General features: G+C 57.9%; 2 protein-coding genes and 1 pseudogene across 2 annotated transcripts; 1 reads left to right on the top strand and 2 right to left on the bottom strand.

The window, feature by feature from the left end:
• The first annotated feature begins 2,065 nt into the window (after window positions 1-2,065).
• Window positions 2,066-8,728, top strand: LOC149997213 (protein DGCR6). Its single transcript, XM_090257625.1, has 5 exons — window positions 2,066-2,246; window positions 2,321-2,481; window positions 6,636-6,736; window positions 7,571-7,711; window positions 8,180-8,728. The coding sequence occupies exons 1-5, from the start codon at window positions 2,137-2,139 to the stop codon at window positions 8,261-8,263; spliced, it is 597 nt and encodes a 198-aa protein (XP_090113751.1). The 5' UTR covers window positions 2,066-2,136; the 3' UTR covers window positions 8,264-8,728.
• LOC149997214 (U6 spliceosomal RNA) lies at window positions 5,014-5,114 on the bottom strand (annotated as a pseudogene).
• A 574-nt stretch (window positions 8,729-9,302) lies between the features above and the next one.
• PRODH (proline dehydrogenase 1) lies at window positions 9,303-26,516 on the bottom strand. The gene is made up of 14 exons (XM_090257619.1): window positions 26,215-26,516; window positions 22,196-22,404; window positions 18,878-18,912; window positions 18,378-18,527; window positions 17,294-17,358; window positions 16,969-17,085; window positions 16,460-16,539; window positions 15,636-15,717; window positions 14,210-14,302; window positions 13,973-14,119; window positions 13,107-13,282; window positions 11,938-12,036; window positions 9,938-10,026; window positions 9,303-9,865 (listed from the first exon to the last, which is right to left on the bottom strand). Exons 1-14 carry the CDS (start codon window positions 26,485-26,487, stop codon window positions 9,678-9,680), a joined length of 1,803 nt encoding a protein of 600 aa, XP_090113745.1. The 5' UTR covers window positions 26,488-26,516; the 3' UTR covers window positions 9,303-9,677.
• Between the last annotated feature and the right edge of the window lie 951 nt (window positions 26,517-27,467).

The raw sequence follows: 27,467 nt of genomic DNA, 5'->3' as shown, positions 1-27,467 counted from the left end.
TGCTCTGCATCCGGCCAGCCAACTTGCAGGGTCTCCCCTATCTTTTTTCCAAAGAGCATCGTGACCTTGTCAACCTCCAGGAGGAGAGCGAAAGACCCAATGGTGTTCATCTCTTTGCAGAATGTAGGGCAAAGCCCCACAGTATGGGGCCTATTTTCTGCTCCACAGATGGGCCCACTTTTGCAGGAGTTGCAGCTTTTGCAACAGGAACATAAACTTCTTTACTTTGTAAAAGATAGAAAATGTTCTCTGCCTGCCCGAGGGATTCAGTTCTATGAGTCCGCTGACCTTATTTCAAGAAAATCTGCTCAGCCAGCAAGGAGTCATTTATATAGTGAACACCTGAACATCAGAGGAAGGTTTCTAACTTCATAAACACCCACAGTGCATAGTGAAAACCCAAATACATGTTTGTACAACGGTATCTACCATGAATCAGGCCAAGCCATCCTCAAAAGGTTCCATTCTCTTCTTTTTCTCTTTTCACAGCAAATTTTTAGCCCAAACTCTATTAGGTATTTTTTAAAATAGAAACACAGACCCAAAAGTTTTAACTAGGCTCACTCCTGTTACTGTGAGTTCCTGTCCTGAGTCTAGGCAGCCAGTCCAGACTCACGTCTGTTACTGTGATCTTGCTTCTTCTGTCCTAAGCCCTTTCTTTGTCTCCCTGTCCCAAGCTTTAATAAACATACTCTCAAAATCACCTGGACACTATCTTGAACTCTTTTCTGCACAAAGTCAAGAACCCATGCATTCCAGACTGTGAGGGGGCAGACGTGCCCCAGCCTTGTCCCTTTCTCGTGACAATGCTTGTTCTCTAAGGCAGGAATCATCCATCTCCTGCCCCATGAGCCCAGCAGAATATTCGGCAGGCCAAAATTTTTGGTAGGTTTTTATATTTTATAGAAAATATAATTGGGGACTCCCAGTAATTTTTTCTCAAGGTTGGAATGAGGCACTGGACTAGGTTTCCTTCTCCATGGTGACCATGCTGGATTGAGTTGGATGAGGGACAGGGATATCAGCTGCATGCCAGGCACTGCCTCTGAAACTGGGGAAGTCGGCATTTGTGCTGCCTGTCACTACCAGAACCAATATGGGCATTTTATTCAGATGCCGGCGATCTGAGAAGACACAGGGTTATGTACCCTCAAAACCATCTTAACATTTCATGACAAGCCAAAGGTTATAAAGGAGAAGAAAGGGTAGGTATGGGGTTTGGAGAAAAGGTTAATCAGGTTAAAGAGTTGCAGTTCAGGAGGGATATTCCTAGTATTTCTTTATCTGCTGATCGAGTTATCTTCCTCACTGACTTTCCCTCCCTGGAACACAATGGCTCAGACAGCATCTCCATCACTTGATCACTTGCAGCACCGCCGCCACCGTCCCCCCGACCCCCCACCCCCAAAGTTGAACTGCTTGTGAATAGCTTCCTGGAATAACAGCTTTCCACATGCATTAATCACTTAAGCCTATCAACTATAACTAGAGCTAAAATCTCTAACTCTTGAGTTCCCCTATCACCTCCATGGGACAGGCCTTGCCTGGAGACGGAAGGTGGGGTGGGGAGCCGTTTGACAAGTGGCCCAGACAAGCGTCCCATGAGTGGAAGACAAGGAAACTGGGACCCAAAGGTGATGGTCACATTGCTTCAAACTGGTGGATCTCAGGGGGCTTAGTGACTCAAGCACTTTTGGCAGGGAGCCACCAGGTTGGGGCATTAGGATCCTCAAGCCGCCCCAACAGTCGCATGCACAGACGAGCTCTCCCCTCACCCCCCCCCCCCGCAAAGCCCAGCTAGGCGACAAGCTGCCCAGAGGTGGCAAGGTGAGAGGGCAGAGGCAGGGAACACAGCTTTGCGCGTTTCTTGGAAATCTCCTGAGTTCGAGGAGGTGGAGTTATGCCTCTGTGGCTGCGTGGGCTGGACGGAGGGTGAGAGGCGGGGACAATGCGAGACACCACCCCCCCGCGGGAGCTTCCGCAGAGGGGCGGAGCGAGCCTCCCTCTGGCTGGGGCAGAAAGCTGGGCGCGCTGTGCCCAGAACTGTCGTAAAAGGGGGCGGGGCGCGCCGCGCTCCAGACTGACGTAGCGGTGGGGAGCGTCCCTCGGGTCCGCGACTGGTGGGGTGGAGCGGCCATGGATCGCTACGCGAGCGCTTTCGAGGAGGCGGTGGATGGTACCCGGCAGCAGGAGCGGCACTATCAGCTCTTGTCAGCGCTGCAGAGCCTGGTCAAGGAGCTGCCCAGGTACGCGGCCGCGGGGCGGGCGGGTGCGGCAGCTCCAGGTCCTGCCTGCGCTCACCGCGCCCCTCTGCCCGCAGCTCCTTCCAGCAGCGCCTGTCCTACACCACGCTCAGCGACCTGGCCCTGGCGCTCCTTGATGGCACTGTGTTCGAGATCGTGCAGGGGCTGCTGGAGATCCAGCACCTCACCGAGAAAAGCCTGTACAACCAACGCCTGCGGCTGCAGAACGAGCACCGAGGTGCGTGGGTAGGGGGGCGGGGCACGCTCCTCCTCCGGGAGGTCAGCCTGCCCTGGGAGCTCTCGGTCTCTGACGGCCGACCCCTTCTCAGGGTGTCGCTCGAAAGAAGTTCCTAAAATTGACCAGATCAAGGGCGCGGAGGCTTTGCTAGCGCTTATTTGGTGACAAATGGGTCAAGCCAGTTGTATCTTGTCAGTTGCACCTGTCCCCTTTTAGCATAACACTTGAAATTTCCTGCTCAGGCTACCCTGTGCTCCGACCCCCGTGCAGGCAAGATGGCCTGAGACCCAGGGGCAGATCCTGGTGGTGGCGGTCCGCATAGCCCCCAGTGATGACCCAGAGTGTTGACAGCTCTTTATGGTCCAGTTTCCTCTCCTGTGGTGCAGAGCCCCGCACCAGCTGTGCATCGAGTTCCCATGTACTGTGCCCTAGGGCACCCTTTGGGACCCAAAAACTTACCAATTGGAGCCACACTCTGGGCCAATGCTTCGTGAGCCTCGGCCCCTCCCAGGCGTGGGGGTGGGTGCTACCCAGTCTCTTCCTGCAAGGTACACTGGGCAGTTCTCCCTGTCCCATCATATTTCCCACTTTCCTTATTTTATTGTTCCCCTTCTTCTTTGTACTTCTTCTTTGTAAATAATTAAAACATTTAGAAACGTAGAAAGAATAGTATAATGAATACCCATAGGCACTCCAGCCAGATTCAGTAATTAACGTTTTGCCAAAGTTCTTTATATCCCTAAGTCTCTGCAAACTCATAGGGCTTCATGGTGAGTTGTCAGAATTCCTCTAGAGCATGGTTTTCAACCATAACACTGTTGATATTTGTGGCTGGACAAGTAGTAATGGTAAGACTATGTCTTATGCATAGCAGGATGGTTAGAAACATCCCTGGCTTCTATCACTAGATGACAGGGCCTCCTTCCTTCAGTCATGACAACCAGAAATGTCTCCAGACATCCTTGGGGGTCAGCATTAGCCTAGGATTTAGAGCCAGTGCTCTAGAACAAGAACACTCCTGTGTAACCACAGTGGGTGGCCTCCTGAGAAATTAATCATTCGGGGGTATCTTCTGACCTTCTGTCCATGATCACATTACCTAACTTGTCTCAAATTGTCTGTTCTTTATAAGGATTTAGTGTGGGTTCAGGCATAGCCGTTGGTTGCTTTGGTCTCTCAGCTTCTGGAACAGTCCCCAATATTTATTGTGGCATTGACTTCTTGAAGACTCCAGGGCATGCTGCCTGTGTCAGATTGCTGCTTTGTGCTGTCACTTAACCTGTTTCTCCACCCCCCCCATTTCCTGTAAAGTGGACAGCAGGTAGAGGCTGATGACATGCAGGTTAAATGTTTGTGGCAAAAATTCTCCTAGTGTTGCAAGGTCCCTTCTCTATGGGGATAGGCAATATACATCTGCCCCAGGATTAGTGTGTTTCTATCAGAAATGGATGATGGTATTGTCGAATTCTCATTATGTATCTGTTGAGATGATCAATAGCTTTGTGGTTACTATGGTGAATTACATTGATTTTTTTATTTTTTTATTTCTGGGATAAACCATATTCCTGGAATAAATTCTACTTGGTCATGATGTATTATCCTTTTTCTCTGTGTTGGATTTGACTTGCTAAAATCTCAAGAGTTTTTGCCTCTGTGTTCATGGTGGGCGTCACTCTGTAGTTTTCTTGTGGTGTCTTTGTCTGGTTTGGGTATCAGGGTGATGCTGGCTTCATAGGATGAGTTGGGAAGTGTCCTCTTCAGTTTTCCAGTAGTTTGTGTAGGGTCAGTATTACTTCTTCCTTGCTTGAGTGGTTGTCTTTGAAAACATTTCTGTTGAGGTATAAGATGCATATGTTCACAAATACAGATCCAAAATACATAGCTCATTGTTCTTTTTTTTTTAATCCTCACCCAAGGATATGTTTGATTTTTTAAAATTGTTTTTAGAGAGAGAGAAAACATCGATGTGAGAACAACTTCAATTGGTTGTTTCCTGTACACTCCCGGACCAGGAATCGAACCTGCAACCTTTTTGGTGTACGGGATGGTGCTCCAACCAACCAAGCCACCCAGCCAGTGGGAGAACTTCAGCTTGGCTCCTGTGTCTTTCTGATGTGTCCCCATCATTCTTTGAGTACTTCCTTGCTTTCTGGTAGAGGAAGGTGTTCAGGCTCATCTTTTCTTGTTCTTTCCCTGACTTGGACCCTCTTGTAGTCAGCCCGCCTCCAGCATCCCCAGTCTAAGCAACCTCCCGTTAGGATGGACCTTCCCCTTTGGCCGCCATAAAGCTTTCCCACTCCTTCTGCCTTTGGCCGAGTCTCTGCTGAACGCAGGCAGCAGTGCTCGCTCACTCTTGCTGTCAATACATAGCACTTGCTCTAGTTTGGGTAATCTTTGCTCATCTCCATAGAGGTTAGTAGTTTGGGGAGCAAACAAAGCACTCAGAATAATAATAATTTTAAAAGGGGAACCTGCCATTTCTCCATGGAGCTTTGTTTCCTTTTTTATAAATTGTACTTCATCATATTTATTAAATATATGGAACTCCTCACGAATTTGTGTGCCATCCTTGTGCAAGGGCCACGCTGATCTTCTCTGTCATTCCAGTTTTAGTATATATGCTGCTTTTCCTTTCCTCTGACCTCACAGGTGGTGACGGGCCGTGGTCGCTGTCCTCGGTCATTACTAAGGCCGTGGCCCTCCCACCATGGCAGCAGGCGCAGCTCTCCTCTTACCTCTGGTTGCTCACCCAGCAGAATCTGGGAGTTGACCTGATATTTGTAGCAACGTTTAATAAACAGTGAGGGGGTGACATTTTCCTGCATTTGTGTATCTCCTCAAATCCTGCCTGTACGTGACACACACATTAACTAGGAAGCGTCTTTCTTGTCCCTGTGTCTCGAGCGTGGCTCTTGGTTTCAGATGCATTTAATGTGATAAATGTCATAGTTAAGGTGTGAATGGAATGCCAAGAAGCAGGAGACTGGAGAAGGCTGTGGGCACAGCAGGGAACCTCAGGGGCCTCCTGAGAAGAGGTGTAATGTGGGGTTCCTGCCTAGGACAAAGTGCTGGGCTTGTGCTTCCTTATGGCCAGGGACCCCACTTTATGGGGCACTGTAGCCACTTGGCACCGACTGGTCTAGGATTTGGGCTGTGTAGCCCAAATTGTGATTGGTTTCTTTCCATCCCATTATACCTCTGTCCTCTGTCCGGTCCTATCAAACTCCATGCTAATCTTCTCTGTTGTTCCAGCTTTAGTACGTGCTGCCGAAGTGAGCCTGAGGCTTGGTTCTATTTGGTGGGAAGTTTTTGATAACTCTCTAGACCCTTTGCTACTTTTTCTCTGGAATGTTTGGGCAGGTTTTGGTGCTGCTGGCAGTGGGCGCATGCTGCATTAATGGCGCAGGTTAGTGGGGCATAAGGGAGCTTTGCTTGTTGGCCAAGATGAGGCCCTGTCAGAGCAGCACAGACTGCCCAGCACAGGGCCTCTCCAGCTCATCCCAGCCTGGGGTTTCCCAGGGTCTGTGCCCATCCCACTCCCTCTGGGAGTTGTGGGTGGGGTGGGGTGGCTCTGCCTACCCTGAGGACAGTGCTAGGCCGGGAGCAGTATTACCACACTCCCTTAGGCAGTGGCCCCTCTCCTCATCTTCCTGTTCCAGACCTTGGCCTGAGTGGCCTCCTGGACATTTCAGTGGATGTCCCATGGATGACGAGCAGGTCACATCCAGGACTGCTGGCTTGTGGCCAGAAGCCTCTAGACCAGTCTTCCACCCCCGCTGGTCTTGAGTTCAGGCTGCGCGCTGGCCCCGCCCCCAGGGCAGCCTGCCTGCCCTGCCTCGCCCCCCTCTAGTGCTCTACCCCTTCTTGCGTCCCCTGGAACCTCGCTGCTGGGGCAAAGCCCTGCCCTGGGTGAGGGTGGGACTAAGTGGGCTGGGTGGCTGGGTGTCCCCTGAAGCGCCACCCAGCTTCTCATGCAGGGCTTCGGGAGGGCTGGCTCATCCGCTGGGGCCTCACGTCTACACCTTGGGCCTGGCTGCCCTGGGCCTCAGCCTGGTGCTGTGATGGGGCAGGCGCTGAAGCGGATGGGCTTCCTGGGCCCCTCCATCTCACCCCCGCTGCCTCCTGATGGACTCTTTGGTCTCGGTCCCTCCCAGTGCTCAGGCAGGCCCTGCGCCAGAAGCACCAGGAAGCCCAGCAGGCCTGCCGGCCCCACAACCTGCCCATGCTCCAGGCGGCTCAACAGCGCGAGCAGGAGGTACCGGTGCAGGCAGGGTGGGCGCCACTGGGGCTCTGCTGACGGCATGGGTGGGGGGGGGGGGTGAGGGTGGCTTGGGAGCTGCTGGCTGCCCTGCGCCTCAGCCTGGAGAGTTCTTGTAGGTGGCTTTTCACCTGGGGTGTTGGGGTGTGCCAGGACCAGGTGGAGAGTGTGTGATCCCCTGCACCTGCTCCCCGAGACTGCAGCGCCTGGTGGCCTGTGCCTGTGCAGGGCCGGTGCTGAGTAAGGCCATTGCGCACATGGCCTTGAAGGTGCAAGGGCAATGGTGGGGTGACAGGGACAGTCAGCAGGGGCTCATCCTGCTCCCAGGTTACTCAGGGACAACCAGGAAGCCTCCATGTAACCAAGAAGCCATGGTTGGTGGGGGTACACGCAGAGACGTGCGTGGGGTCCTGAGGCAGCTGTAAGGCCGGGCGTGCAGGGGGAGGTGCCGACCTGGAGTCTCAGGCAGCGTCAGTGGGGAAGTAATGCACACAAAGGCCCAGAGATGGTGGCCAGCTTCATAGTGAGCAGAGGTGGCACCGGTGACTACCCAGTTCATGGTGGTTCTGAGCTGTCAGCACGGGGCAAGGCCTGGCGCCGCCAAGGGAGGACCTGGGACAGGAGGTCCAGGAGAGAAGAGCATTTGCGGGAGGGCAGTCAGGCCCCCTTGGAGGGTCTAGTGTGGCCAAGGACGTGATCTAGGTGCAATGAGGGTGCCATCTTAGAGCCTGAGCTTTCAGGAGGGTGGGGAGGTGGCAGGCCGGGACCCAGCATTGATGGGTCGGAGCTGAACCCCTAAGCTGTGCCCCTGAGCTGCCCTCCATGTGGCAGGCAATGGAGCACCGGATCCGAGAGGAGCAGCGGGCTATGGACCAGAAGATCATCCTGGAGCTGGACCGGAAGGTGGCAGACCAACAGAGCACACTGGAGAAGGCGGGGGTTGCCGGCTTCTATGTGACCACAAACCCACAGGTCAGGGCCCTGGGGACGCGAATCCCCAAAGGCCAGATTGCCTGGGCAGGATGGGGAGGGGAGAGGGGAGCGGGTAGGCTCCAGGAAGGGTGTCTGTGCAATGCTCAGCATGGAGGCTGCCCCCTGCCTCTGCCTGCAGGAGGGCAGGCAGACCAGCTCCAGGGGCAGCGCTCACCTTCCCCAGCCCCACTGCACCCTGTAGGGCCCTCTCCTGCTCCTCCTTGCACACATCTCTGTGCGCCAGGCCAGGGCAGCTGCAGGCCCTGCTGCCTAGTGGAATCCGAGCTCCTGGCCGGCTGTGGCAGGCTTGACTGGAGTCAGCCCCAGGGGCTCATTGTGTGGCACGCTGTAGGCCCAGCTGTCTGCTTCTGGGCCCCGGGGAAAAGGAGGCTTCTGCCTGGGGCCTTTGCCAGACCAAAGGGTACCAGGTGTCATTCTGGCCTCACAGCGGCCCCCTCTGCATCCCAGGAGCTGACGCTACAGATGAACCTGTTGGAACTCATCCGGAAGCTGCAGCAAAGGGGCTGCCAGGTGGGGAAGACAGCCCTGTGACCAGGTGGGGTGCCCGCCAGTTACCCACTGCTCATCCTGGCTGGGACGACAGGCCTGTCCCACTGTTGCCACAACTAGCGGAACACTAAAGAACTCATCTTCCTGACATCTGGCTCTCAGGTGCCTGCAGGAGGGGTCACTCACCCTCTGAGGAGAGAGGCAAGGGGGACCCTGGCCATGTCTGCCACCCACCTTTGTCTGGGTTTTTCTGTCTAAAGCTAGAGCGGTGTGGTAGAGGGGGGAGCAGGCCCTGGCTCTGCCCCAGAGCTGGGCCAAGGGTGGGGCTGGAGGTCCTGGCACCTTCTCGTGCCACCAAGCACGTGTGGACCTCTGCCAAGCCCCAGGCTTTGTGCTTATCCTGGTTTCGGCCCCTCCCGTGGTAGGTGCAGTTCCCAAGTAAGACACGCTCCATGGCCCAAACCCTGCATGATCCAGAGAAATAAAGGTGCCTCAGGATTGCCTGCACGTGGCTTATGTGACAGCCCTGGTGCCTGTCATGACCAGGGCACAGCTGCAGCCCTCGCCTGGTAGCTGCATAGCCTGCAGAGGAACTGGCGGAGGGTACCCGTCAGAGGCCTCTCCCTGGGGCGTCCCTCCTGCAGCCCCGGCCCCACCCCACCACCTTTCCCCGGAGCACTGGGACCACGTCCAGTCTGCTCCATGGGGCGGGCAGCTGAAGACTGGGGTTGGGGGCAGCCATGGGCCTGCTCCTATCAGAGCAGCAGGAGCCTGGTGTGGGTCACAGGCATAGGGCAGCAGGAAGGGTTGGAGGGAGGGAGGGAGAGCCCCAGCATGGGGCATCCTGTTTGCCTTGGTCTGAGCCTGGTAGCCCTGCTGTTGTCTTAGGCTGTGGGGGTGGGGGTGTGCTGCATGGCATGACAGGGTCTGTGGCACAGCCTGAAGGGAGGTGTGGGCCTGGCCCCCAGGGGCACATGATCCAGGAGAGGCAGACGGGTAAGATTTCTTAGGCCATTGGAGCGACTCCCACTCTGCTGCTGACCCCCACCTGAAGGCCCCCCAGGAAGGGCTTTCAGGGCTCTTAACTGCAGAAACAGTGGTTTATTGATCAGCCCCCCTGTTCTCAGCCTGGCCACTGGCCACTGGCCACCGGTGGGGCTTTCGTTATATGATTTAGACCCTGGTGGAAGGTTGGCCTTTGGGTCTAAGATCATGGGGGTAGACAGACGGGGCAGTGCCCACTCAAAGGGCAGCTCCTGGCAGTCTCTGTGGCTTTGGCAGGTATCAAACTGAGCCTACACCTGAGTGCCCACATCCTGGGTAGGGGCCAGGGGTCACACAGTCTTGGGTGTGAAAGCAGCATCGGCCCAGGGGCCACACAGACCCCATGTGCCCCAGCCTGAGGGCCCGGGGAGGCAAAGTCTGGTGGCAGGTGGCGGTGGTGGTGGCCCACAGACTAGGCTGGGCGGTGGAGGAGGCCGCCTGTGCAGAGCCTCCGTTTGAGCTCTTGCCATAGCAGTTGCCGCTCCCGCTGGGCACCCTTCATGATACTGCTGTTCTCCAGGGCACGGCGGGACAGGTAGGGCAGCACCTCCATCACCGGGCCGTAGGGCACGTACTTGTACACGGGGAAGCCGGCCTGGCCTGCGTGCACAGGCAGAGGCAGTGAGTCCCGGCCCCGACACGCCCACCCTCTCCCAGGGAGGCCCAGCTCACCCAGTGGAAAGCTGATCTGGTCACACATGCCCAGCAGCTGTCCGAAGTACACCTGGCAGTCGGCGGGGTGCAGGCCCAGCTCCTCCATCCTGTAACCGGGCAGGGCAGCAGGTGAAGCCCAGGCCCCGGTGCTAGCTCTGAGCCTCTCCACCACCCTCCCTCCCCTGCAGGGTGGAGCGTAGGTATAAGCTTCGTCTTGCCCAGACTGAGCCTCTGCCCTCCCGCTCCTGCCTCAGCCCGCAGCTCCCAAGTTCCCTCCTTCCCTAGCCAGCCTCCGCTCCTGCATGCTCCGGCTCCCGTTGCTAGTGCTCTGACCCAGGGGGGAGGCCCACCCAGCAGCCTACTCGGGGCGGCTCACAGCCCTCCCACTGCCCCTTTGTCCCGCTGTGCTGCTTCGCGCCACGGGCCCAGAGCCCACACCCCAGCCAGGCCCCTGGTCATCCCCTGGCCAGCTGCTCTGTCCCTGTGGCAGCCACCAGTGGCCACCGAGTCTGGAAGGTGGCTGGTGCTACAAGTGTGAAACACGTGCGATTGTGAAGATTTGGTATGAAAGAAGAATGCAGAATATCTCGCTGTTTTTCAGAAATACCAAATTCACGTTTAGATGGTAATATTTTGAATATGTTGGGTTAATTGAAATGTGTTACTGAAATTAAGCTCATCTTTTTCTTTTAACGTGGCTACCAGAACACAGAATTAATAGATGTGGCTCACACTTCTGTTAGCACCACTCGGGTGTCGGTGGGGCCCCACCTCTACCCAGCACCTTCTCCTGCCTTCACACCCTCCTTCATAGGACCTCACACCCACTCCCAGGGTTTGCAGTATCTGCTTGATGGTTCCACATTTATCTCCAGCAGCTTCCTACAGCTGTCTGTCCAGGCTTGCCTGCCTGCGTCAGCACTCTGGGCTGCCCCATCTCCACCTCCCCACCTTTTACCGCCCCCAGGGGCCTGTTCAGCCTGGGTCCTCGCACCTACCCAGCTGCAGGCCAGGTGTGTGCCTGCCCCTGGGGATCCCCTCACTGCCCTGCCACGGAGCCCTGCGACCCACCCCAGGCTCCCAGAGCATCAGGAGCATGAGGACCCCTGGATATCTGTGTGAGGGCTGTCCCTCAGGGCTGGCCTTCAATGCTGGGGCCACCCAGTCCAGAGCGGCCTGATCCCCACCCTGTGCCCCTGGCCTCTGTCTGCCGCTGGAACATGGCCCTGTGACGCAGGGCTGCCACTGTAGCTGAGGGGATGCTCCAGTGGCGTCCTGCAGTCGGCGTGTGCCTGCAGCTCCTCCCAGGGCACAGATGGGGGCTTGTACCACGCGGGGGCCGGGCTGGGCCTCCGTTGCCCATTCAGACTGAAAAAGCACCATCGTGAGCAAAGCACAAACGGTGACGTTACTGAATGGGCTTCAGACGCCAGTCGGCTCACCCCACCTGCACCTTCACTGCTGCCTTGGGAGGCCCCACTAAGCAGCAAGTCTTGGGCTTGGGGTGCTCCTGCTTTCCTCCTGGGAAACCTGAGAGCCAGCAAGACCCCTGCAGGGCCCAAGCCCCAGGAGGGCAGAGATGGGAGAGGCAGGGGAACTAGAAGCTGTGGTGTGGCGCTGCTTGGGTTCAAACGTGAGATAAAAAAACACGGAATATTTAAGGATTTGCTTCACTTTTTTCCTATATTTGACTTGTAAGGGTTCTGCCAGACAAAGTTTTGCTCCATGGCGGGGGGCGGCGGCGGTGGTGGGGGGTGTTTATAAAGAGGCCAAGCCTCAGAGACCTCAAAAACCAAATTAGCCGCAAATAGCCTTTTGCTACAGTAGAGCTGATGCCCAGCCAGACCTGCCAGGCAGGAGCCTATGAAGCACCAAAGCCACCACTCCAGCTTGCCCTACAGAAGCTCCCCCCAAACGCCCACTGTGTGGCAGGTCCCCCTTACATGCTTCCGGGCTGCTCACCCAAGCCCCTCCCTAAGCAGGGAGCGTCGGGACAGCTGTGGGAGGGGCGCACCTACCTGCGCAACGTGAAGCGCACGGTGTCCTCGTTGTGGGAGGCCACCATCACTTTGGCTTTTGCGTTGTGCTTCAGCTCCTCCAGGACATAATTGAGGCACCTGGGGACAGTGGCCCATGAGCGGGGGTCTGCAGAATCCCCCGCAGTGGCCAAGGCCATAGGCAGGCCCAGGGCCATCCAGTAAGCCCGCTCCTCCCAAAGGCGCCCATGGTGACGGGACCAAGTCAAGGAGCACCTGTGCCTCCTCAGCACCTCGTAAGAAAGAAGAGAGGAGCAGCGCCGGGGTTAGACATTCAGAGGGGACTAGCTAAGGCACAGTGCCCTGTGTGCCCAGGACAGACACAGCTTCACTTCGGGAAAGGGTCTTCAAGGAAACTTAAGGGTCAGGGGGCTCCCTGAGCTGGGGGAGCACCAAATAGCGCCTCCATCTGGCAGTGAAAGCAACCCAGCAATTCCATTTCCAGCAACAGCTGTGTCCTCGCCTGTGGGTACAAAGACGGGGACAGGGTGTGCCCTGGATCACCTTTGTGGCAACAGGACACCAAACCACCTTAAGCTCGTAGGGACGCAAAAAAGCACAGGCCCCCTGTGCTGGCTGTTAGTGGTCTGCACGCTGACCTGGGGGATCCAGATACAGCTTCGCCAGAAAGGCAAGGACAGAAGCCTGAGCGCGCACACCAGCCACCACGTGGCCCACACCTGCCAACGCGAGGCGGCGAGGGGAGGCTCTCGGTCTCTCTGAGTTCACAACACATCCACACACACACAGCCTCGGAGAAAAAGCAGGAGGCCGGTCTGCCCACACTGCATCAGATATCACCAAGATAAACACAGCAAGAGGGAGACAGGACAACCGGAGGTCCCCGGAACACGGTGAGCGCAGTGGGGGGAGGTTCTCAGCAGTTGAGTTTTATTCAGTACTTTTCTATATTAAAAAGCCACCTTAATGTGTTTGAAATAGTAAAACAAAAGCAGAGAAAATAATCAGTTCAGGCCTCAGGGCAAAAAAGTCTTGCTCCTACCAGAGGCTTCTGACCTGCGGGCTGCGCCCCCTTCAGATGGGGGTCTGGCGGGTCAGCTCCAGCACCAAGGAGGCGCACTTCCCTCACCACTTCCACGCTTCCCTCCCCAGGTGGGCGAGGCTCTGGGACCCGAGGAGGATGGGCGCACCTGTGGTACATGGCGTTGGTGGCCTCATACGTGGGGTTGATGGGGTCCTCGTAGCCAATCTCCATAGCACGCGCCCGCTCCTGGGCCATGTATGCTCCCCGCACCAACTTGGCTCCAAAACACCAGCCCTCACGGCGAGCCAGTTCCACGTCCAGGGTGACACTGTCATAGGCATCCTGCAGTCAAGGCCCAAAGTCGATAACTAGGTCAGCCCCCTGCAGCCAGCCCCCCGAGGGCCTTGCTGGGCCCCAGAGCACCAGGGCACCAGGGCGGCAGCAGCTGGCTGAGGGAGGTGCCCAGTGCCCTGTGGGTGCCAGGGGATCTGGGAGACAGGCATCAGTGAGGGAGCCCCTTTAACCTCTGTCCTCAAGGAATGGTGACAGTGGGGCCACCTGCAGCCTTGGCCTCGAGGCAGTCCTTTGAGGGGGCAGGCCAGGTGCCAGCAGCCACAGTACATGCCAGTCCCCTCGGGCTGGCTTGGGGGTGACAGCCTGCCTGGATAGCCCCCCCACCCACACAGCCTCTAAACACCACTGGTCCCCAAGCAGCCCATTCTAGGTTTGTGCCCAGGGACCCCACCCTGACGTGTTACTGAGAAGCATGCAAAATTCTAGCCCCATCTCCTGGAGAAGGGCCCAGAGCTTTCAGCAGATCCTCAGAGGGACCCGGACTAAGAGGGGGGAGAAAGTGGTCATTCGTGAAGGCTCTGAAATCTGGGGGTTCAAGCACATTAAGTGGACGCTAAACAAGCTCCTTCATCCTCTTCCTGCCCCTTCGATGCCCTGGTCTGGGATCTGGGGCCCAGAGGAGGAGCCGGCCTTCCCTCCGTGCCGTGGCCTGCAGGTCGGGGAGGCAGCGGGCCGCACCCTGAGGTAGCACTGGTACGTGTTGAAGATGAGCGGCTTCTCCACGTTGAACTTGCGCTGCATTTCCAGCGTCAGGCGGCTGATGGCCGGCTGGAAGTAGGTCTGCTCGGCGTCCACCATCAGCCGCACCCCCACCTCTGTGGCTTTCTTAGAGGTCAGGGGTGGGAGAGAAGGTTTGTTGGGGGCTCAGGTGAGACAGGTGCCCGCCAGCCCCCGGGTGCATCCCAGGCCCTCGACCTTGGCCAGGACGTCCATTCTCTGCAGCATCCTCGTCATCTGCTGCTGCTCCTCCTCCGTGAACCCTGACAGCAGAGGCTCCAGCTGTCCTGTCTGAGGGGGCAGCGTGTGGTCAGGCCACAGCAGGGCCATGGACCACACTCTTAAAGCCAGTGCTACCCCCCAGCCTACCAATACCTGTTGCCTGGTCCCCAGGACCAGCGTGACCCCCTCATCCTGGCCCCTCCGCCACCCTGTTTGTGCGCGAAGATCAGTGTCCTGCCCAGAGGCCAGTTGCTGACCCAGAAACAAGGCCACTTGGAGGCGTAATCTCACAGCCAGTCGGCCAGCCCCTCCTACTGCCAGAGCCAGCTGCCTCGGGTCAGACCTGCCCCCAAGGTATCTGCTCCCATAACCTCCCCAGTACCCCCGGAGGGTCCCCACTTCTGCTCCCTTGGGGCAGAAAAAAGCTACCCTTGACTCATCCAATCACTGGGAATGTCTCAGCCCCAAGCAAGGAGTGGGCTCAGAGAAAGAACCGCAGCTACGGGAACAGCCACGCTGCACAGCTGATGGCACAGGGGGCTCCACCTCCAGATGGTGGTCTTCAGGGAGCTGGCAGGTCAGCAGTGGCCTGGTGCTGGAGGCGGTGGGCATGCTCTGCGGGCCTGAGCAGCACGAGGCCCCTGCTCACCCCACCTGCCTGCAAACCATGTCCAGGGCGCTCTGCGAGGAGGGAGTCCTCAATGTCCCAGTCTGGGGGCTGGGCCCTCAGGTGGCTGAGACTGGAGGTTTGCAGAAGGCAGTGTTTGCTTCTGCTGCTTGCTCATGTCCCAGCTTAAGAGGTGGCTTCAACATGGCCGCAAATCACCGGACACCCTCTCACGGGCAGGAGGGATCTCACCCCTCCCTGCCGAACACAGGCCAGCCTAGTGAACTTACTTTTAACCACCCGAGTCGGGCAGAGGTGATGCTGTGGGACTCCTGGGACTAGGCTAGAAAAGGTGACAGAGCTTCTGCATGGCTCCCGGGGACACTCACACTGGGAACCCACTGGCCACATGGTGAGGAAGCTCTGGCCGACAGCCAGCCGTGTGAGTGGGGACCCTCCACCTCCACAATAACCCCAGCTTCCGCCACCCATTGAATACAAATGCAAGGGAAACTCCGAGAACCACCCAGAACTGTGAAGAGGAATAATATGTGCTGCCCTTTCAGGCCAGTGAGGTTTGGGGTTACCCAGCATGCAAGGACAGATGGGTGGGGAAGGTTCCCCAGACACCCCTCTCCTCATGGGTCTGTGTCCCACCCTGTGGGGCACTAGTGGATCTGTCTTTGTCCCCCTACACCACAGGGCCTCATGGCCCAGGGTAGGCAACAGGGAACATTGCCCTTCCTGGCCGGAACCCTCTGAGACAGGGCTCAGTGGCGAGGGGTGTAGCATCACCTGCATATTAGGAACCACCAGGTGCTTGGAGAGCTCAGTCTTGCTGTCAATGAGGCCGCTCCAGTCCAGCAGGTCCAGGGTGCTGCAGGAGAGGTGGGTCAGTAGATTGGCAGCAGCAGCTCCTCCGTCCAGCCAGGTAGCTTTACCCATGGGTATCAAGATCTGTTGGGGAGCCTAGACTCCAAACCAGCCCTATCCCTAAAAAGAGCACCCCCAAACCCAATCCCTGCAGAACCTGCCTCAGAATTCAGTTTCAAAAGACAGATAAAGTGTAAATGTCCTCTGTTTTAAAAATGAAAACCAAAACATAAGCATGTTCTGCAGAGGGGCAGCGGCATCTATGAAAGCCCAGGGCCTGCACCACGACCACTATGGGCTGTGTCAGGCTGGGGAAGAGCCACACGCAGGGACCAGACAGAAGCAGACACAGCATTTGAGCACACAGCATCCTGCTGCCAGCCCACGGGCCCTGGTGACCTCAGTCCCAGGCCCCTGCACCTAAGGGTGCAGCCGGGGGCTCTTCGAGTCTCAGCTACCCTGACCCTTCACTATCTGCCGTGTGTGGCCCAGGGATGGCTGGCACTCCTGCTGAGTGGCAGTCACCCGCCCCTGTACCCAAGCCTCGGACCCTCATCTGTGGCCTCCGGGTTCCCTGGCAGCTCCCATTCTGTGCATTTCAGGGAAGAGTTTTCTTTGGTGCCGTCATTCCAAGGTATACAGACTCAAGGAGGGTGACCAGGACTTGGAGAGGCTTTGGGGACACAGTTGGAACCACGGCCAGACGGGCAGATGCTCCCATCTTTTCAGCCTGGCGCTGCTCTTACCCGGACACGCCCAGGGTCTCTGCTGTGAACCAGGTCTCAATCTCCTTCCTGGATGCAATGCCCAGCTTGGCCACGCTTTCCTTGAGAAGTGAGAAGGTGTCGGTCCCCTGGCATCCCCCAGCCCCATTCACTGACACTTAGTGTCTCCTGCCTGTTGGTTTGTGATCTGTTTTGACTTGACTACACTGTTAACAAGAACAGGAGATGGTTCAGGCTCGGTTTCTGATCCATAGGTGAGTCTATCCCCACAGGTTCCTCATGTCCCCTTCCTGTCCCTGCAGCTCCGCAGCACTCTGCTACCCACAGGGCCAGCCCCTCCACCACCCACCTGTCCATCCTCAGGTCAGATTCCTTCCCAGTCGAACCCTAGCAGCTTCAGGGTGGGCCGCAGGCCCGGGAGCAGCTCTGGGAGCCCACCCCAGATACCGCCCAGCCAGTGCCTCCTGGGCAGGGCACCTCCCAGCCCCACCATGTCGACCCAGTCTCACCACCAGGGAAGGGCTGCCCACCTGCAGTGCTGCCACCTCCAGCCTCGTGTCCATGGCGGCCAGCCCGGCCTTCCCTTGCTCTGCAGCCATTTGGTGAAAGAACCGTCTCCACTTGGTCAGCACATCTGAGAACTGCAGCTGCAAATGCATGTCAGAGCTGCTGTCCCAGGTGCATGCCCAGCTCCCTGCCCCTGGGACCCCCATGTAGCCCCTGGGCCCCCACCGCGTCCCACCTTTGTACCTGGCTCCCAGCCCCAAGGTGCTGGCACATGAGCTTTCACTTAATGCTTATAGCTGCCCCCAGGTCCTGCAAACCTCTCTGGATGTAGAAGTTTCTAGCACTTACCAAAAACTGGGGTCTCCCCAGCGCGGTGAGCTTAATGGCCGAGAAGCCATCGTCACAGGCTCCACCTGTGGGAAGTCATAGGAAGGGCCCTTAGGGCTCCAGAGGAGGCGTGGGGAGAGGACCAGGAGCCTGCAGTCATGCATAACCAGTGAATGCAGACCTGCCCATTCCTACACAGCCCTGACGATCACCCTTCTTCTCCCTGCCTCAGTTTCCTCTCCCATGCCATCAGCACCCAGGCTGCCTGGGGGAGCTCACAGAACACAGAATCGCAGAGCAGAAAGCAGGCTAGAGGGTGGAACTTGCTCAGCCACTACATTTGTATCTGTCCTCCAGCTTCCAGAATGTGTCTTTGCTTCTGTGGGAGCCTCCTGCCTATCTGTCCCCAAGAAGGGTGGGAAGGGAGGCACAGAGAGGCCCCAGCACTGGGCACAGGGCAGCCAAGTGTCTGCCTGACCGGCCGGGGTGTCCCCAGCGCCACTCTTAGAAGGCTGCTTCTGACCTTCGCTCACTCCCGTTTCTTAGTGTTTGGAAAGTGAGGAACCCCCTTTTCTGCCTCGGGGGCTGCTGGGGATTCACTGTGGGGTGGCACTGTAACCTGGTGGGTTTCAGAAGACTACAGGACACAAATGCCTCAGTGACGCCTCCCTGGGCAGTGCCCCGTCACAAGGCTGTGTGAGGAGGTGGGCCGCGCACTAGCTCCCTGAACAGCGCAGCCCTCGGCAGACCCGTGCGTGACCAGTCTTGCCCCCGCCAGAACCGAGAGCCCACCAGAGCCTTCCCATAGGTCCACACTGGGCACCTGCACCCAGGAAAAGGGCGGGAAGCCCACCCTGGAGGCAGCCGGGGTCTTCGTGGAGGTGCTGGATGCAGGGGTGACCCCAGTGTGACTTAAACCAAGCCTGCAGCTTCCCCATGTCACCCCCGGTCATCCTTGCGATCATCAGGGCGGCCCAGACAGAGAGGAAGCCCTGAGCGAGCGCTCCAGCCCGGGCCTCTCATTCACTGCCCTCTCCGACCCCCGCCACAGGTCGGCGCAGGCAGGGCCTGGCCAGCGGACAGCCAGCCAAGGGCAGGGCCTCACCTGAAGCCTCAATGCAGCGCAGGAACGTCTCCATGTGGCTGTCACACCTGGCTTCGTTGGCGTAGAAGTAGGTGCGGGCACTGATGACGCCGTCCCTGCGGTCTCCAAAGGCCCGGTGGACCTGGTACTGCTTCTCCCGCTTATCAGCACCTACAAACGGCCAGAGTGCTCACCCGGCTCCGCACCCGGCTCCAAGCTCAGCCCAGCACACAAGATGCCCTGCAGCCCCCCTGCCCTGTGCTGTCAGCTGTTTGCCAGTGCCCAGTGCCACCTGACCCTGGACCCACTGCTCCCCCTGGAAGAGCCCCTAGCCACATGGCTGGCCTGGGCCGGGAAGGCAGAGCCCAGACCAACCAAGGGTTGTGAGGATGAGGCAGCATACTTGGGTGCCCTTGGACATGGGCTGGCGGTGTCCCCCGTCCAGGTCCCAGGCCACAGGGGCGTGAGGAGAACAGGGGGATGGAGCTGAGAGCACCTGTTGGTGAACGGCGGCCTCTTACCTCTGTCCATCCTCTCTGCTGCTGAGGTGCAGGACCTTCGGGAAGGGAAAGGACAAGGGTCAGGGTCATGCACCTTAGGCACAACTGACAGGCACGGAACCATCAGGAGGAGAGAAAACTAGAGGCTGAGCCCTGAACTTCAGGATGGAAGGCTGTGTGCAGAGGACTGGGTTCGCCAGGGCAGGTAAGAGTGACTCATGTGCCCCACCCACCCAGGCTTCCCTTCACCTCCTCTGAGCCAGGAGGGGCAGCAGCACCCACATGGGCCTGGCCTGGCCTCCAAGCCCTGCATCCTGGAGAAGCCTCAGGTTTCCCGTGGGTGGAGCCCTTCCATAGCGTGGATGAGAAGTAAGACCACCTGCTAGGTGAGGGTTCTCTGAACAGCCTAGCACATGGACTAAGTCCTTGAAGGAGTATCTTCTGAAGAAAAGACAGGACTGCGAGGTCAGGCAGGAATGACGAGAAATGGGGACAGGCAACCAACTGTACAACCCCAGGGTCTGAATCCAGGACCATGAGGCAGAACACCTAGGTCAGGATCCAGAGTGGTCACGGGCTCCCCACACAGTGTATGGGCCATGAGGCCGCAGCCTGGGGACAAGAATGTGAGCTACACTGGCAGCCACTACTCCGGCCACCTCATGCCAATCAAAAGCAAGTACTTGATGTAACCGAAGAGAGAGGGCGAGGTATGTGATAATGTGGGTCCCACACACGACCTCCCTGCAGGAACAAAGAGCTCCCATTCCCACCCCCAACCTGAGGCCCCTGGGCAAGGGCACCTAGGAGACCAGCTTCAGGTGTTCCAGGCTGTGGTCCGGGTACAACCAAGCAAAAGCCACCCACTAAAGTGGAGGCACAACAAGGGATCCCACCATGCGCACTGAGGCAGGGGCCTGGCCAGCAAGGACAGCGGCTGGCAGGACTCAGGCCTGCTCTGTAACCACACAGTCCACCGTTACGCTAAGGTGAGCATTAACCGCACCGTTGTTAGAAGGCAGATGGCCTTCCATCAGATGGGAACCGTCCTATCTGAAAGGTCCCCAGGGGCCTGGGGCCGTGAGATTCCCGCTTGACTGGTATAACCAGGCTCAGACGACTCTCTTTCCCGCTCCCAGCATGCTCAGCAACAGGAAAGCTGCTGGAGGCCAGGGCTATTTCCATTCTCAAACCTCCTGGGCACAGGCCAGAGAGGACGCAATTTAGAAATGGGCTGAGCAGAGGAGCCGGGTGGGTTGCACAGCCATGGGTCAGGTGGGTGGGTCACAAGGAGACAAAGAGCAGTCCCCATGTGCAGTGGAGGCCACATCACCACGGGGGAAAGGAGAGCATCTAGTGTGTGCACACATGTATACATGCACACACATGTGCATGGCCCAGGACATGGAAGAGGGAACGAAGTACCCCTGAGGGCAGGGGCAGAAGAGCAAGAACGGTGCCCCAGGGGTCTGCAGAGGTGACAGGAAGACCCAAGCCGCCCCTCGGCCATGTCCAAGCTCAGCTCTCAGCAGCTGCATTGCATGATTTGTTGGCTAGATGGCCTTTAGAGAAAAGCAGAGAGTGAGGGGTGACCACGCCAGCCACCCCACTCCAGACGCCCACCAGTGCACTGTAGGCCAGGCAGCAAAGGAGGGAGATCCTGCTTCCTACCCTGAGAAGCCTTCCTGGGTCCACTCATCATGCTTTTGGGAGGCCTCCTGGGCCTTCAGATGCCTCTACTTCCTGTGTCTTTTACAGTTACGCCCAAGGCAGGCCCAGCACTCCCTGCCCGCAGCTTTCATTTGGGGCAGTGGCCTCCACGTTGCCACCAAGAGCAGGGTCCGTGGGCATGTTTAGAGCCACCTCTGGCAGGAACACCCAGGAGGCCAGGCAGGCACCTTGACAGCACGGACCAGCGCCTGCAGGCCTGGTCCCACACCTCTCAGCCGGGGCCCCTCCAAAGGCACAGGGCCTCTGGCAGCAGAGCTGGGCATAAGTCCTTGACACATGCCACTGGCATTGATGGTGGGCACCCTGTTGGAACGGGGAGGGACCACCACTCACATCCCAGAGCCCACCAAGTGGTGCTCCTGCAGGACAAAGGGCACTAACAGTGGGACAGTCCAAGGGCACAGGCTCCTTTGCAGGGCAGGAAGAAGCCAGGCAGGCCACCCTGGGCAAGCAGTCTTTTCAAACCAGAAAGAGAAAATCCCATTGTGAAACCACTCAGCCCCCACCCGGACACGGCAGGACATGGAGCTCATCCGTTAGTCTGAAGCCACAGGCCCCACTGGGAACAGAGGGGGTGCTCAGCCAGAGAACCCCCGCCTTCAAGACAGCGAATCACCACGCAGGGGCTGGGCTCCCCAGGCCAATGGGGCGCTGCGAGGCTTGAACGTTCTGAACATTCAGTTCCCAGGCCAGGAGCCTCATGTGACACCTTTCCCTCCTCCCCCCTCCCGCCCAGCGCCAGAGCAAACACCACGGCCTGAGATGGCAGGTTTTGCAGCGGTCTCGTCTGTACTTCCCCTAAGGACTCTACTCCAGGAAGCAGAGGGTGACCTAACTCTGACTCAGCCCGGTGGGTCTGGACGTGTCTCCACACTCACGGCCCAGAGAGCAAGCCCTGCAGCAAGTGGGCGACCTCAGGGGGAGCCCCCAGGCCTCAGCATACCTGGCTGTGGATTCTCTTCTCCCCCGAGGCCTGTCAGGCTCCAAACCCACCAGGCAGAGCCCACCTGCATATCCCCTCTCAGGGGCCAGGCAAGGGTGGGGCGGCAGGACCCCTCGGCAGGGCAGGGACCCACCCGGCAGAGACGCTGTAGCAGGGCAGGGAGCCTCCGCACCAGGGCTGGCGCAGCGTTTGTAAGCAGCTGGGTAGCCCTGTTCTCAGCCTCGGGGGCCATTCAGCTGTTCCAGCTACTCAACTCTGCCCCTGAGGGCGAAAGCAATCTGAATCTCATAGAGTTTTCACGTCCACGTCACAAATTATGATTCTTGCTTTGATTCGTTTCAACCATTTAAAAATGCAAAATCCTTTCACAAGGTGCAGACGGTACAAAACCAGGCGGAGTGTGGGATGCGCTTTGGGAAGAGCGGCCCGACTGCTATTCTCAGTGCTCCTCCGGCCTCACAGAGAGCAGGCCTCCCATGAAAGCCCAGGGCTGTAATCCTCACGGGGCAGACACGCAGGAGCCCCGGGCCGAACCCAGGAGCGCTTCGAGTGGTTTGGCTGACGAAGCTCTCCTAGGCCTGGCCTCCTCCCAGCCCAGCCTCCACCCCGCGCCTGGCCACCCAGAGGTGCTCTGGGGCTACCGCCAGAGGCCAGGCAGGCCTTACTCCATCTCCTGGCGTTCCGCCTCCTCTGGGCTCAGGTCCTCCTCCACTCCGTAGTCCAGGATGGAGCCCACACCAAAAGCCCTGTTATGCTGGATCAGGGGCCGGATGGACTCCTGGTCCTCACCGGCCACAAACTGCCCGTAGAAGGTCATCTTCATTAGCTTGTCAAACAGCCTTTGTCCCAGAAGTCTCCTGGCAAGATGAAGCAGCTGAAAGGTAAATGGGAGAAGCTGTCCTGGGCCAGCAGTCTCCCCTGTCCCCAGCAGGACACCCTGCTTCCCTACCCTCTTCACTCCAACCACAAAGCCTTGACACACTCTCCCCAGGGCCAAATTTGGCTCACAGTCCCCATTTTACAGTAGAGACCACCCAAAGCAGCTTGCTAGTCTGCTTGCAGCAACGGTCAGTCACCCACTGCTCAGGCGGGGTGGGTCCCAGGTGCCATCCTCTGCCCTACGTGCTCACAGACAACCCCAGCAGCACTCAGCAGGTGCCTGACCCCTGCTGGGTGGATAAGGCAGTGAACAGCAGGTCTCTCTGAGACAGCAATGGGCGTCTAACATTCCCCATTTCCACACACCTCAGATTATGCTGAGGAAGAGGAGGATTTGGTGCAACTTTCTAGAAGGCAAGCACCAGACTTCAATAGTTTGTTCACTGCTTAGCCCAAGTACTTAAAACAGTGCCTGGTAAAGGGCCAGCTCTCCAGGAGCTGTTGAATGAATGAACATGTGCGAAATTCAGAATGAATCAGTTCAGCTGGAGTGAGGTGTAAGCTGACAATAAGCCTGGGGACCATCTACAAAGTTCTGTGAGATGAGGGCCCACCCTGGGACCAGTGGGGACCCAGCCCAGTCATCCAGGGCCACAGTGGACCTGCAGCTCAGACCGACATGCCCCTGAGGAAGACAGCTGCCACGAACCACCCAGCTTCCTCCTCCAATCACATCCCGAGTTTCTGCCATCATTCATTCAAACGTCCTAAGCAGCTGCCTCCTGCCCAGAGCAATTCTAGGCTGCGCAAAACAAGGGCGCTCACATCCTACTGGGGGAGAGATGCACAAGAAGGGAGAAGCAAGGTAACTCCAAGGGGTGACTGAGAACAGGGTGGGAGGTATTTGCTAACTTAGATCCAGGGGCGGGGGGGGCTTGCCAAGGCAAGGGGGCTTCAAGGGATGGCTGCTGGCAGGGCACACCCACCACTGGTCTGGGAATTCCTGGGTGCCTGCTGCCCCCACCCCAGCTCCAAGACAGGACAAGCCTGAGGTTTCTCAAACCCAGTGGATAACAGAACCTCTTTTATTGTGGGAACATCTTTTGGGATCAGGGTTTCAAGGAACAATCTATTCTAAGCAAAAGCATAAGCAAGCCAAACACCTTCACCCCCAAACCAGCCCCAAGCAGCCCACATTGGCCCAAAGGCAGACAGGCCCTGAAATGCAGGATGGCGCTGGGTGGAGATGCCCCCAGGCCATCCCTGCAGGGCATCCCAAGGGTGAGGTTTTCCAAGCCATCACCCCTAGGTGTCTAATTTTATTGTGTCTCATTGTTTGTATAAAGAGGATTAGAAAAGGAAACTGAAAAGTGTTAATTTTGTATACAGAGGATTAGAACTGGAAACAAAGGGTTAACGGGGGAGGGCAGGGCAGGTCTCTCTCCCTCCCCCAGCTTCACGTTGAGCCCAGCAGCCTGGCAGGAAGGAAAGCCTGAACATATCACAGATCCGCCCAGCAACAGGCAGGGCGCGACAGCCATCCCTGGGCTCTGGGAAAGAACCCCTGGCAGTGCACGCATCAGCTCTGACACACCGGGTGGGCAAGTGTCTCCTCGCAGGCCAGCAGGCTTTCCCATCCAGGGTCACGTGGTGAACAATTTATTTAGGCTGTGAGGGCCAAGCTGCCTCTGTTGTAACTACGCAGCTCTGCCAGGGGAGTGCAGAGGCAGTCACAGCCACCACTAATCGAAAGAGCAAGAGCAAGACAGACGCTTTATTGACAGACAGGAAGCCTGGGATGGGGCCCCTGGATGCATGACCTCCCATAAACCTTGCACTGCGCTCCAAGGGCAGACAGGGCTCAGAGGGCATGGCCACCCAGGTCACGGAGCCAGTCACGCACCCTCTCAACCCTGGCAAAGGGGAGGCACCCAGGGTGGAGCTGACAGTGGTAAAGCGAACCCCAGCACAAAGTGGCCACTTTGAAACCATCTGGGCAGCACTCCCTGACATGAGCACAGCCCCACTTCTTCTCCAGGTGGGGGTGTCCTTCGTGGATGTAGAATCTTACACCAATAACACACCCTCTAGTTTTCACTGTAAAACACAGGTGCCTGCAGAGCACAGGTGAAGCAGGTGTTCTCTTCCTGCCTCTGACAGGGCCACTGTCACCATCTGTACTGTTCCCTTCCACCACCCTCTTCTGCAGGGGCTCACACCCGACCACAGAGCCTTTGTCATGGAAGACCTGGCTTTTCTAATCTCTTCTCAGTGTGGCTCCCACGGAGCCCCAAGCCAATGCAAAGAGCTCAGGCTGGCTCCTGCACATGGACACTCCCTCGGAGCAGATTTTAGTGACCACCAGTGCCCCAGCAGGGAATGCAGAAACCAGCACCGTTCAGCAGGAAAAACTTTCAGCCGGAGGAATTTTTACTGCAGGGCAGAGGACAAGGAAGGACAGGCCCACAACTGTGCAGTCTGTCTGGCCTCTGCCCCTTTTCCTCCAGCAACAGGCACCAAGGCTACCATCACCAGTGGGACCACAGCAATGAGAAAGGTAAAACAGGTCCCATGGTGGGGGCAAGGCATGCAGAGCACCTCCCACTGATAGTGGGCTCCTTGAGGGTGACCCCAGGTCATAGGCAGGATTTGAGAAAGCCCAGGAGGCGCCTCCAGCCTCTTCCGGGCACCCACAGCTCCATCCCTCCGGGCTTGCCCCAAGCAGACATCACAGAGAGAGCAGAGATGAGACGTCCCTTCCAGGGTAGCCTAGGGCTCCCAGCTAGGCTGGCTTCGCTGCTGGTTTTAAACCCAGGAAAGGAAATTCAGTGCTGTGCTGGGACAAAATCTGGCCTAGCTGGTTCCGGGCCCTCTCTTCCCCTGCCTTCCATGTACACAGGATGCACTGCTCACTCCAGTCCCACCCAGCAGCCCCATGATGCCCCACTTCTCCAGTCTTAGGCTCCAGACCTGACAGTGCAGCTTCCAGAGGGATCCAGGCCAGCACCTCCACTGGCCTCACAGTCCCTTCAGAGGCACCCAGCTCCGAGACTTTCTGGTCCTCTGCCCTCTCTTCCCACCTGCTGTGGCGTGGCTTTTACTTAGTGAAGCCTGAGGTGCAGCTCACTGCTCTTCGGTCCAGCCTCCCTTGGGGGCTGAGGGAACGATGCCCTCGGCAGTCTCACCTGAGAAAATCACACCACCTGCAAGAGCCTTCCAGCCCTTCGCGCCAACAACTGCAGCCTTGCAAACTGTCCCCAGGATTGCCTTGAATTAAGTGCATCTCTGTTCCCCAGAGTGACAGTGACTAAGACCGTGTTCTGCTTCTTAATTCCCTAAAGCCCTCACACTTTTCAAAGTTACCAAGTTAAAGTTTTAAAAGTTTGATGTTTGAGCAGCTTCCTGTTTTCTCCCCAACACTGTCTATTCACTGTCTATTCATAGTGGCCGTGTCTGGGGAGTTCCTGGATCACTGAGAACTCTGGGGTCCTGGGCTACGAACCCTTCAATACCACCTTTGGGCAACATGAGAAACACTCAATTTAAAATGTCCCAGCACAACTTTGCATTACTGTATATAGCTCAGAAATTAAAATTTTCTTTGTTTTTAGTTGGTACTGAGATGTAGCAAAATTCAGGGACCCCCAAAAGGAATGCAGGAAACACCTCCCTTCCTGACTTCCCTCGCAACAGGCGATGGCCAAGAGGCCCCTTCTTTACACTCTGAACCTTCATATCGCATCCTGGAACCAGCAGAGGAACTGGGGGACCCCGCAGGTGCCCACCCAGCGGCCCATTCTCGCACCTGCTCGTGGTGCGCCAACAGCACGGGCGAGGCGCAGAGGCGCAGCACCAGCAGGCTGCGCGCTAGCTCCCAGCTGCGCCGGCTACGGTACGCCTCCTGCGCGTTGCCGAAGTCCACGGTAGGCACCGGCGGCCGCATGGCCTCCGCCGCCCGGCGTCCGGGCACTGGCCCCGGGCCCGCGGCGGACTGCTCGCGGGTCTCTGGCGCCGTTGACAGCGGAGAGAGGCGGGGAGTGCCGCAGCGCACCACGGAGAGGATGCGCTTCAGAGCCATGGTCGGGCGTCCGTACGCAACCGGGGTTGCTTAAGTAAAAGCCGCCGCTCCGCCCCTCTGGCACCGCCCTGCGCCCTGCGCCTGGCCCGCCCGCTCCTCCGGAAGCACCGCTGCGCCCCCGCCCGGCCCAGCCCTCGGGCGCGCCAGCTTCTATGAAGGCCCCGCCCCCAGAGGGTTCCTGAAAGTTTAAGTCCCTTGGCAGATCCTGGCTCTGGAGCGGCCCCAATTATGCCTGAAACCCTCCTGCTCAGCCCTTAGCCACACCCCCAAACAGGACCCTTTCTCCCCGGCTGCACACCCCGTTTCGGCCTTCCCCGCAGAAGACCCGCTGCCTCCTGGGTCTGGGCCCGCGATTTCTTCTCGGATTTCCCAAGTCGCCCAGCTGTCGGGGTGGATCAGGAGCCCGCCCGTCAGCGCCATGGCACATCCGCACACTTGCACACCTGGACTCCTCCCTGGTCGTCGGGCCGCCTGGACTCATAACCAAGGCCGGGCCTGCGAAGAATCCGGGAAGGTTAGAAGGCGGTCCCGTTGCTCCTGCGGTGTAAAGGGGCGTTTGGGAAGCCATCCGTCCTCTTCCCCGGGCCTAGGGCCCAATCGTGGGGAGAAGGCCCCGTAGGAACTCCGTTTCTCTCCTGTCTTCCCAGTCCCACCGCACACCCAGTGGGCAGTCGGGAACCCACAGGCTACCTCGGACCCCTGCGGTCCCCCTGGTTTCATTTTCCTCCCCATCGTCCTCTGCAGGGCCTCAGTGCCACCCTTGGAGCTTAACAACAAAGCCACCTGCTTTGCCACCTCCCTTGGACTTCCCTTCACTCCTAAGTGCCTTCCCACCCTCGGCCTAGGACGCCCCTCCTTCTAACATCAGAAATACCACTTTCTGGGAGGGACCTGCCCAGACTGCGCACCATAGCATGCCCCGCCCCATCACTCACTCCCGGGCCCCTCCTGTATCTCCTTAAGACATTTTTGCACCCCCC

Source organism: Furipterus horrens, unplaced genomic scaffold (assembly GCF_987537825.1).
Source record: "Furipterus horrens unplaced genomic scaffold, mFurHor1.1.pri manual_scaffold_11, whole genome shotgun sequence".
Lineage (NCBI taxonomy): Eukaryota > Metazoa > Chordata > Mammalia > Chiroptera > Furipteridae > Furipterus > Furipterus horrens.
This window is presented reverse-complemented; position numbering and strand designations above follow the sequence as displayed.